Genomic DNA, 12,227 nt, shown 5'->3' on the forward strand with positions numbered 1-12,227 from the left:
GTACATAAAAAAATGAAAAAATAGTGGCACAAAAATGGGGATTAAAAAACAAAACTTTAGTATTTTTGTCTTATTGTATACTTCTAGCAGATTCTAAAAAACTATACATTTCAGCAGTAAAAGATGTTTGAAGTATAAGCTTTAGTGTTTTTATATTTATTACTTGACATTTATATATAGAGAGAAATAGAAATATAATCTTCACATATCATTTACTCATAGAAAACAGCAGACAGCTATCCATTTGGTTGGCAATGTAAGTTCTCTTTTCTTCCAGCTTAACTGCATTTATAATTATATTTTATTTAGCTAGACATTACCTAATCCTTCTTAACTTTATTTACTATCAAAAGTAAGTACCATTTGCAAATCTCAAAGTTGGTATGTGGCATCAAATTGCTCTTCTAGAGTACTATATTACCAAAAAATAAACTTCCATAAGACCATTATGTCAGTCTGGGTGAAATTTAAAATGTACTGTCTAAAGCCAAAATGTGGATGATTATAGGTAAATTTATATGTGGGCGTAGTATGTAGCTCAAGAGAAGGGTGTAAAACTCCTAAATATTACTGTGTAAGCATCTAATAAAGACATATGGAATGTATTTTAAGGATAGGCTTTGTGTGCCGTACAGTCTCAGTCGCAATTACTTCAGTCTGCCATTGTAACACAAAAGCAGCCTGAGACAGATTGTATAAACAAATGGACATGGCTATGTTCCAATAAAACTTTATTTACAAAAACAGTCTGTGGGCCAACTTTGATCTGCAGGCTGTAGTTTGCTGACACTTGATCTATCTAATAGAGTATTGATTGGGTCTGTGAGAACAGGTACACCACCATAATGCTTGTACTGTGATTCCAGTACCTAGAAAATATCAAATAATCTTTGATTTAAGAAATCTGTACTCTTTAAGATTTTGTGGGCTTTAGGATTTTGTGGGAATATAACCAATCCATAAGCTAAAGACTGCCAGTACTGTATTCTAAATAATATTGCAGAGGAGCATCTGCTAAACTAAATGACTGCTCCTAGGTAGGGAAAGAATTCCTCCTCTTGAAATTTGTAATGTGAAAACAGCATGGCAAATAAAAACATATAGGTAATTGTTGGACCAACACTAGGATCCAAAGCTCTCTTGAATACTACCCAGGTCTTTTTAACTATTACATTTTTTGTCTGCTTAAATAGTTTTTAGTTAGATTTTTTAAAAAATTTTTATCTTTGTATTTTATTTTATTCAGAATATTACGGGGGTATAAACATTCTGGTTACATCTATTGCTTTTGTACAGTTTGAGTCAATGTCATAAGTGTGCCCATCATCCAGGTAGTGTGCATTGTACTGTAGTTAGATTTTTAAGCTGCTTTCGCAAATACTATTTTGTAGCCTTGCTTTTTCAATTGAAGACAACAGCATTCTAAAAAAGAAACCTCAAAACAATAACTTTAACAGTTAAATTGTTTCATGGACCTTTATGATCAACATTACTTTTGTTTTACAGTAAACCTATGATGGACTTGTTGATATTCCTCTGTGCACAATATCACTTAAATCCATCAAGTCACACAATTGATCTGCTGTCAGCTGAAAAGAACCACATTAAATTTAAGCCAAATACACCAATAGGAATGTTGGAGGTAGAGAAGGTAATTTTAAAGCCAAAAATTTTGGATAAGAAGAAACCTACACCTATCATACCAGAGGTAAGAATTCCATTATAGATTTTTATGTCCTGTAACTACAACATTAAATTGATTTTTCAGTCATTATTGGTAGCTTTTTATAAATGAAATAAAAATAGACTTTTCAAATTTGATGTGAACATGGCTATCATGGTTTCCTAGGCCACTTTGTTTAGGATTCAATTGGTTATTGCTCCTTGGATTAACTAGAATTTGGGGAATACTTTGGATTTTAAATGCTCTAAAGTGACCAATATGACTGTATAAGAATCTGACAATTATGAATGATCTGTATTTTAAGCTACTTTTTAAAAAAGTATTTTATATTTAAAGGAAGGTTTTAGCATCTTAATGAAAATTCATCTAAGAATTTATTAAAATAATTTTTTGGCTTTTCTATACTTGGTAAGCAGCAGTTGTAACTTACATCTAATTTAATTTTTGCTGCACAATAATTGTTTTCTTTAATGTATAAATTTTAGGCAAAAATTTTTAACCACAGTGATTCTAATATCAGTTCTTATCTATAAAATTGTTCTGTTGCTATAAGTAATGGGATAAGTGTTTATGGATTTCAAGAAATACTCTTCATTATGAGCATCAACCATTTTTCACTGCATAAATTATAAAAGTTTGTATATCAAATTGATAGTTCATTTACATAAGAATTGAATACATACAGTTTTGTATTTTCTTCATATCGTTATGAAGCTTTTTATAAAAAAGTTGGCAAATCTTTTTAATGATATAAAAGTGTTTGCTTTCTACACTATGCAATTGAATATGAAGTATTAAGTAGGATATTGGGCTGCTTTCTGTCTAGGTATGTATTATCTATTACATATCCATATTTATCTAGATAGAAGAAGTTATGCTGTAGGATTATGCATGGGGTTTTAGTTTTATGAATAAATGTCTTTGAAGTTCTGCAAACTATATATTTCACTTAGTAGGGTCACATGTTGCTAAGTTCCATTTATGTATAGAATTTAATTCAATAACATCAAAATAATGAGATGCTTAAACTCTTTCCAATAATTTTCAATTATTAGCATTAGATATCTAAATAAGGGAGATTTTAGTATCTCCTAAAATATTAAAATTAGCCAAAGTAGTAATAGTAACAACAACAAAAGCTAATCACAATAGTGAGTTTATTTATCGATAATTGACTATGTGCCAGACGCTGTGCTAAGCTCTTTATATGGGTTATCTCATTTATCATGTTTCCAATACAGAGCAAAATGCCCATAATTTAACTGAAATACCCTTTCTTCATTGAGACAAAAGGCAAATCATTCGAAAGATAAATATTCCTCAAAGGATAGGATAAAATGTACATAATTTTGCATTATTATATATATTTGCTAATTTTAATGTAAGTATTTTAAGGAACAAAGTAAAAATATCAGTAGTACTAGATATGAGGCTATTTTGTTCCTTTTTAGGTATAAATCTATTTAATATTTTACTATACAGGGATTGTGACTTTAATCCAGACTTAATAAACAAGCTAACGATTATTTCTAGGATTTCACTTTGGATTTAGAAAATAACGTTAATCAACAAGGAAATTTTACAACAAAATAGATAAGTACTGTTTATTGTATGAATATGTAACTGTAGATTATCTCATTCTAGACACTATTGTATAAAGTTTGTTTCAATAAATAAATTATGATATAATTATGGCTTTATTCTATGTTTCAGAAAACTGTGAGAGTAGTGATCAATTTTAAGAAAACACAGAAGACCATAGTGAGAGTTAGTCCACATGCATCACTTCAAGAACTTATTCCTATTATATGTAGCAAATGTGAGTTTGATCCATTACATACACTGTTGTTAAAAGATTATCAATCTCAGGAGCCCCTGGACTTAACAAAATCTCTTAATGACCTGGGACTAAGAGAATTATATGCCGTGGATGTCAGCAGAGGTAAATAAGGCTTTTGTTTTACTTTGTTTTATTCATTTAATAGGATACATATATGTGTGTATGTGTATGCATCATGTTTATATTTAGGTATTCTCAAGTTCATAATGGCAAGTTAATGGATCCTATAGATTTAATTTCATGGCATCAGGAATAAAAAGAAAAAACTAAATGTAAATAAGTATAAATCAAGTCAAATATAAAATTTAAAAATAAAATTTAACTTGATTTCGGTTATTGAAATTGGAATGAAAAACTTATCTTTCCAGCTGTCATCCACATTTTATATTTTTCTATCTACCTATGAATTTTTTTTTGCTAGAATTTAACTCAATTCTTTGTGGATTTGAGACTTAAACAGAAAATAAAATTTTACATGTAAATTCATTGTTCTAATCAAGTGTGAACTACTATAGACTCACTATGGTTTTATGTGAATCTTAATTCAAATTTGGAAATTTCTTGCCAATTTTTTTTCTAAGGTGAGCATTCAAAATAAGCTGGCTCATAAAACAAATCAATCGAATTTCAAAAATTTTTGAAATAGTTTCCAGTTTTAATCTATTGAAGTTATGTAATATATTAAAATTTGGAGATCATATGTATGTCAATATGTATGATGTCTGATAGCCAAATGCAGACATATTTATTCACCATAAATCTAGGAGAAATAAAAGTTTAGTGAAGGAGGCAATTATTTACATACTCTATGCATAGAGAACAAACTTTATCCTAAGGTCGTGGCTTTATGTACTCTATAGACTACTTTTTCAACTCAGGTTTTATACTTAAATAAACATCATCTTTACAGTCAATTTACCCTCTTTTATACCCCCTCCTTCTGTAGCCACTTCTGTTACTGCCTTCAGTAAGTCATCTTTACAAGGTAAGATATGTGAATCAGTAGAAACAAATTATAACATGAAATTGGGTAAATTGAAAATAAGCTTCTAATTTTACCTGTTTTCTTAACATTACTAACGTGTACATTCTATAAAAGATTTTAACTTAGAAAATCTTTGGTTTTTATTTCTAAAAAAATAAGTATAGGTCCCCCTCCCCCTTGATTTCTGAATTTAATTATAATAATTTCATTTCAATAAATGTTTAAAAATGATATAATTCTAATAGTGTGAGAAAACATATTCTTTACTCTCACACAAGAAAAAAATGATTTTGCTAGGATCTTTGTTGGGTATAAATACTAATAGTTTGATGGTATGATAGAAGAATCTTGGTTATTTCCACTGAACATAATTCAAATAATAATAATATATTCATCATATGAAATTTTGCAACCATTAAATTGTGAATATTTTGTAATATGGAAAATGCTTGTGCTAAAATTAACTTTTAAATGATATGAATGTGTTTAATACAATAAGTAAAATATACTTTTACGTGAAATTTCTAAAAGGAAATAGATAAAAATTTTAATAGTGGTTACCTTTGGATGGTAGGGTTATGGTAGGTTACTTTTTTCATATTTCTTTTCTTTGTATTACAGAATTTTATAATAGTCATGCATTACTTTCATAGAGAAAAACTTTATTAAAATTTTTCCATAGTAATAAACCCTAGAAGTCTTTTTTTCTCCTATTAAAGATAGGCTCAAATAATTGATTACTGCAATAATTACCACCATACTAAAAAAAAAAAAAAAAGAGAGAGAGAGAACCTTAAACTGTATACATTATGTGTTATTGGAATTTTCTGTCTTTACCACAGTTTTCCCAAAGCACACTAATCCTCTCAATTCGAAGAATTAAGCCCACATAAGTAATAGTGTGATTATTTTTTGCTTGTGCCTATTACGAAGACTACTAGCCTAATCAAAGGTGCTGAAAATTCTTATGATCTTAAAGTGTATACTGCCTAAGAATGAGAAGACAGACATTTTGAAATTCTGACACTATGTTAGCTATTAAGCTAATTTAGCAAGCTGTGAGAGGAAATAGCTTTATCTGTATGGATCTCAACCTTCCACTTCTATAATAATTGGAAAAAGTGGTCTCTGTGTTTCTTTACAGCATCAACATTTTGTTACTTTACTTGACTTTTGCTCCTAACTATGCTGTTCTCTACATATGTAACCATAAGAAAATTTCATAATCTTTTAGGCCTCATTTTGAGGGTATCAGATGTATACACTTCTGATATTCCTTCTAGCCATAGAAGTATGTGGTTTATTGGGGTATTAAATGTTGTGGCAGAACCTTAAGAGATTGGAAGAGTAAAGTTAACAAAGCTCCTTTACAGTGTCAGGATCTACAAGGTCAATCAAAATACTGTAAATGCCCTCACCTCCTTATTTTGTCTGATATTACCGGAAGGCTTAGAACTTTGCATGCAACTTCCCTTAGCCCCTCTTCTAGAAACAGGAAACTACAGTCTTGGAGTTGCTTTTCTAAGTAAGCTCAAGCCTTGGCTTGTCTTAGTGTTTGACTTGCTGTGATCCCTGGCTTAGAGCTTTAAGTGAAGACTTACAGGATAACTAGTATGAAGGATGAACAGGTGCCTGGAAATCGCTCTATCCAAAATAACTATATGAAACATTCTGGTTATTTTTATTGTATTGTGTGACCATGTGAATTTTCCATCTACTGTTGTAACTAAATTTAATTGTATATCTACACTTGGTGAATTCTATCTTAAAATAAAAAAAAAAAGAAAATGGCATTTCTAGAAAAAAAATTACAGATATTATAAATCATCTTTAAATGGATACTAGTTTTAGTTCTGCCATTTAATGCCTGTCTTTGTGCAAGTTATTCAAACTCTCTGGTTACTTAGTTCCCCAGATGTGTAATGGCGTAATACCACTGCTCTCATTTCTTACATCTGGCAGGGTCAATGCTGACATCCTCCAGTGAGAAAAAAGGGCTCAGAGTGATAACTTATGATACCTCCCTCACATGGTTGTTCTAAGGAATAAATTAGGCATGTGAAAAAATGTTTAAAGCATTATCCACATGTTCATTAATATTGTTAGCATTGTCAAGCTCATTGTGCAGAATGCATGCTGCTTATTTAATATTTGAATCATCAGATTTAAAAGTTTTAATTGGTAAAATACAATTTGCCTTTAATATGTTATTGAGGCATATTGCATTAATATGTTTATTGATGTTAACTGGCTTAGCCCCTGCTGTGTCATAATTTATTTCACTTTAACTGTAAACATTTAGTTTAAATAAACTATCTAAGACTGTACATTTACCCCTAAGTTCTGCTTTTGCTGAATACATCTCACAAGTTTCAGTACACAGTACTTTGTTTCACATGTCATTGAAATTATATGGATTTACCATAAAATCCATATGTTTCTTATATAAGAAATTTTGTTTGAATTTCACAGATTCCTACTTCTTGTCATTATAAATTAATTTTTTTTTTTGTAATTTGCTATTCCTCAGTTGAAGAAACCAGGTCATTTGTCTTACAGAGTTTCCTGCATTCAAAATTTTGCTGATTACACCCTATTATGTCACTTCATGTTTCTTTGTCCCCTTGATTTCCTATAAATTGATTGTTAGATCTAGAAATCTGATAAGATTTTGGTGAGAAACTTTTGACAAGAATACTTCATAGGTGGTATTGTGTACTTCTATTAGCAAACACCTGATGACACGGTATTTCTCTGATAATCATTGCCTGCATCTTAGTTGGGAGTTGAGAAATGGTGATAGTCTGTTGCAAACATTTCATTAATTATTAGCTCAGATATTTCTAAAAAAACAAACTTTCCCATGTCAGCCATTTGACTGTGAAGGTAAAATTCAGAAAAGGCAGGATAAAAGTTTGATTCTTCTCCTTCATCCGTTTTTAAAATAATGGACTAACTGTTCTCTAGCATTACACAAAGGTTGACAATAAGGGTGAATTTTTGTAGTAACATTATGAATGCATAGAACTGAGCAAATGTGATATGTTTCAATTAGTCAGTTACTTTTGATGCCAAAATTGTCCTGATTTTTGCCAGTAGAAACCATCTCAGATTCCTGAGTCCTTTTAACAGAACCCTGGTAGACTTTGATAGCTAGCTTTCTGGTGTGAGTAGATATCCAAGCTCATATTGTATATGTTGCTTGATATCAACAAAGGATTAACCATTCTCAAGCAATCATGGTTCCTTTTAATGGGAAATGGAATTTAGAGACAGTGTGGGCCAGGGTGTCTCAGTGCTACTGGATTTGTCATTGTTTGCAGGCACTTTTAATTAATACCAAGAAATACCTTTCAGAAAAATTTTAAAGAAATATTATGTACACAACCTTGAGGTTTGACATTTGACTTTCTAGTTAAAGTAGGGTTTCTTAATTTTTGCTCTGTTAACATTTGAGATCAGATAATTCTTTATTGTTGGGGACTACCTTGTATATTTCACTGTGTTTAATGTCATCATTGCCCTCTACCCAATAAATGCAGTAGCACATTCTCCCAAGCCCATTCCCAGTTGTGACAACCAAAATTATCCACAGAAATTATCAAATATCCCTTAGAAGGCAAAATTGCCCCCAATTGAGACCCACCAGATTATGAAACCCACCAATTATGAAACATTTAACAAAGTACTAAGTAATTGCAATGATGTGTTTTGGAGAATAAAATATTTCATGGTAGTTTAGCTATCAGACAATTGTCAACAAAGGGACAAACTGTATGATAGCAATGTCATATCTCATTTAATTTGAAGTGTACTTTCTACTTGTGAAATGTTGGTTATTATGTGTAGAATACAGACTCTGACTCACAAAGAATTGAGTATATGTCCTACCTCTGTCACTTCCTCATTATTGGCCCTGATCTTAGTTTCTTTAAGCTTCAGTTTCCTCTGCTGTGAAATAGGAAGCATATTTTCTTGTTGCTTTAAGAATTTAATAGGACATAAGGTACATAGCAGAGTGCCTGGTTCATAGACTATAATTAGGAGCTTTTATCATTAGATAAGTTTTAAAACGGAAAGTAAGAGAAGAAAATCTTGGACATGAACATTCAACTCCAGATATAAAAGTGAGATGCTTTCTTCTGTTTTAGAGTCCTGCCAAATATCTCCAAACCTAGACATTATGAAGGAGAAAGACAATAAAGGGTTTTTCAGCTTTTTTCAACGCAGTAAGAAAAAGCGGGAGCAAGTAAGCATGTGACATTTTATAAGATTCTTCAAATCTTTTCGGTTTAAATTATAAGTGCTTTTTATCTTAAAATTACATATAGATCTTGCCTTTAATTCTTTATTAGACTGCAAGTGCCCCTGCAACCCCTCTAATAAACAAGCACCGCCCGACTTTTACGAGGTCCAATACCGTTTCTAAACCATATGTCTCAAACACTCTGCCGTCGGATGCACCCAAGAAGAGGCGGGCTCCGTTGCCTCCAATGCCAGCGTCTCAGAGTGTACCCCAGGACCTTGCACACATCCAGGAAAGGCCAGCTTCCTGTGTAGTGAAATCCATGAGTGTGGATGAAACAGAGAAGGTGCGTAGTTTCCTTCCTTTTGTTCTTGTCATTTAAATTTTATTTCATTTTTAGTTATTATGGATGCATAATAGTTGTATATATTTATGGGGTACCTGCGATGTTCCGATACAGGCACACAATGCATGATGATCAAGTCAGGGTATTTGGGATATCCATCACCTCAAGCATTTATCATTCTTGTGTGTTAAGAACATTCCAATTCCACTTTTTTAGTTATTTTAAAAGACACGATAAATTATTGTTAACTATAGTCACCCTATTGTGCTCCCAAATACTCGGTCTTCTTCATTCTCTCTGATGGTATTTTCTGGATGAGGCAGGAGACCATCTATTTTTGCTCTTACCTCATTTGTCTTTTCCACATAGGCTGCTAAGAAGTCGTCCTAGTAACAGTGAGTAATTAGTTACAGTTACTAATATGTGATAAGATGAATGGCTACTAATAAGATTGGTACTGGGAATAGGTCCTCTATATATGTACAGTTCTGCGATGCAGTAAACAATAAATGTCAATTTTAAATATTTTTCATATTCAAGCAAGTAAAAATTATCCTTAAACCTAACATTTTGGTTTGCTAAGACCCAACCAGGGGTTCTTGCTTGATGCATATAGTAGAAGTGAAAATTTAGTGCTTATTTTTGAATAATTGAAAAAAAAACCCAGCAACACAATCTTTGTGTTGTGTTCATGGGTTTCTAACTACATGTATCTTCTTGACCTGACTCTGAGATTCTCCAGGGGAAATCCTGGTTTCTACTTGGTCCCTGTATACTCTATAGTGAGAAAAGAAAATTAGCCTTTTTTTAATAGAATATATTACAGTTAACTTTACTCCTATCTTCAAAGCACTATTCTAGGTGTACCTTTTCATCAAAATTTCTTATTATTACTCACCTTTAATCCCAAATTTTTTCCAAGTAAGCCATTTTGTGGAGATCCATTTGCAAACTACTTCTTGGGACTAAACAATGTATATATTCCTTACTTTATTTATGTGAAATATAAATGAATTTTTAGGTAAATATAATTGAACATGTGACCATATATCTTGTTACTTGTAACCAGGCAGAATGTTCTAAGTAACTTTGAGAGCAAATTTTATTTTGAGATATTTGAGAAACTGATAAAAGTGTTCTTGTATCTAGTTGAAGGATTTCCCTCACCTTAGAAGCTTAGTAAATTCAATGCTCAAGTAAATTAACTCTTCCCAAGTACCTAATAAGCATTTCTGTGCTTCTTAAACTTTAAAAAAAAATTTAACCTTAGTTTTTAAATATAATTTATGAACAATCATGCATCTTTAGAAAGTAAGTAGCGACTCAAATGCTATATAGAAATGACTTTTTAAAATACTTAACCTCAGTAGTTATTTGGAAAATCATCTATTAAGCTGTCTTCTTTTTATTAAGATTCATGTCAAATGTTTGTGGTATAAAATTTCATCTTATCAATCAGGAGTATAATTATTTTTTTTAAGTGATAAAATCACTTACTGACAAAGTTTTCCAGAGTAACTGCTTGGTAGTTGGCTGAAGCTTCACAGAAGAGGTGATTCTTAAGTTCAGTCTTAAACTGTGTAGGGGAGAGCATTAGTTTAGTGAGGCAAAAGAACCCTGTTCAGAATGTTGGACTGTGGCATGAGCAAGAAATAGATTGAAACTAAGCAAGTTAAGCAGGGACTAAGTCAGAGCCCCTAAGACTTCATTTTGTGCTTGTTGCCCCTTCACATTTCTTCATAGTAAAAAGTGGCATTTCCAGGATTGTTTTATATTTTTAATTACCATAAAACTACATCATAAGAGTGTAAATTATTATACTCTCAAGTAGCTACCAAAGTCTATCTTTTTTTAATATAGAAATTAATCTTAGCCTCTGCTTACAAGTCTTTATGCCAATCCAATCTTTTCCAGTAAACTTCCTTTGTGCTTAGATCCCCAAGAGGTCTATGTTGTCTTTCTAATAGTCTGTTTCTTAAAATTCTGGTCTGTGCTACCAGTGACCTCACCAAAGCTATTTCTTTTGATTTCTCACCCTCTGCTCCATGACCAGTCAGTGCCCCTGTGTTAAGTAATCTTTTTTTAAGAGTATGTTGCCTTTGGCAAACTGCACATCTTTATACAATTTTCTAATTATTTTTTCTTTTGATCTGGACATCTGGTTAGTTCTTTGATGTATTGTTCAGTAGGATCCAGAATTATTTGTTTTTCCCTAGAGAAGCTTAAGAAGCATTTTTTATTTATTCATTACAAAAATTCTTAATGATTAAACTGTGGGTCTGTTCATGTGTATGTTTATGTGCATGTGCATATATGTGAATTCATACCTTCCTAGGCATCTCAGCACTTATTTCCTTAACATCTTAGCCATATTTGATGTGATTAATCACCCCTTGATCTTGAGTTTTCTCTCTTCCTTGGTCTTGATACTGCTTTTGTATCTCAATCCCCTTCTTTTTTTTTTTTTTCTTCCCACTACTTCTTTTACCCATTTTCTAAACTTGAAGGTACTGAATCCTTGGTCTTAGCCTATATTTACTGCACTTTTTCAGAGAAGTCATCTATTATTTTTTGAGTTTGTGGGCTGATGGTTCTCAGCTGTAGTGGTTTGAATGGTGTCCTGATACTCCAAAAGATATGTCCTAGTCCTAACCCCCCAATACCTGTGATTGTGACCTTATTTAGAAATAGTTTTTGTAGATTTGTTCAAGTTAAGAATCTAGAGATGAGATGATGAGATCATCTTGGATCTAAGTTGGGTTCAAATCCAATGACTGGTGTCCTTATAGGAAGAGGAGACAGTCATGTGAAGATGAAGTCTGAGATCGACCCTATGCCATAGCCAAGGAATGCCAAGAGCCAGCAGAAGCTGGAAGAGATAAAGGAGGATTCCCCTGCCCAATACTTTCAGAAGGAGCATGGCCCTGCCAACACCTTGATTCAGACTTCTGGCCTTCAGAACTGTGGAAGAATAAATTTCTGTTGTTTTAAGCCACCCAGTCATTGTGGACAGCCCTAGGACACTAATATATCAACTTTGTAATTCCAATCCTAATATTCTTCCAGTTGCAGTTTGAATTGCTTATTGATTCATCACTACTAGACATCAGCATATTTAAAACCAAA

The 12,227-nt window shown here is 31.9% G+C and overlaps 1 protein-coding gene across 6 annotated transcripts in view; it reads left to right on the plus strand.

Annotated features, from left to right (window-relative positions):
* The window catches only part of COBLL1 (cordon-bleu WH2 repeat protein like 1), a 130,534-nt gene that overhangs the window by 90,289 nt on the left and 28,018 nt on the right, over positions 1-12,227 (plus strand). For 4 of the 6 annotated variants that reach the window (XM_045559385.1, XM_045559388.1, XM_045559387.1 and 1 more), the window contains 5 exons: positions 1,507-1,708; positions 3,398-3,626; positions 4,471-4,509; positions 8,661-8,758; positions 8,865-9,101. In XM_045559385.1, coding sequence (XP_045415341.1) covers positions 1,507-1,708; positions 3,398-3,626; positions 4,471-4,509; positions 8,661-8,758; positions 8,865-9,101 — 805 coding nt within the window. The remainder of the gene's footprint in view (positions 1-1,506; positions 1,709-3,397; positions 3,627-4,470; positions 4,510-8,660; positions 8,759-8,864; positions 9,102-12,227) is intronic. The other 2 variants (XM_045559386.1, XM_045559389.1) reach the window with 1 other exon arrangement.

The sequence above is a fragment of the Lemur catta genome, chromosome 8 (genome assembly GCF_020740605.2).
Source record: "Lemur catta isolate mLemCat1 chromosome 8, mLemCat1.pri, whole genome shotgun sequence".
In the NCBI taxonomy this organism is placed as follows: domain Eukaryota; kingdom Metazoa; phylum Chordata; class Mammalia; order Primates; family Lemuridae; genus Lemur; species Lemur catta.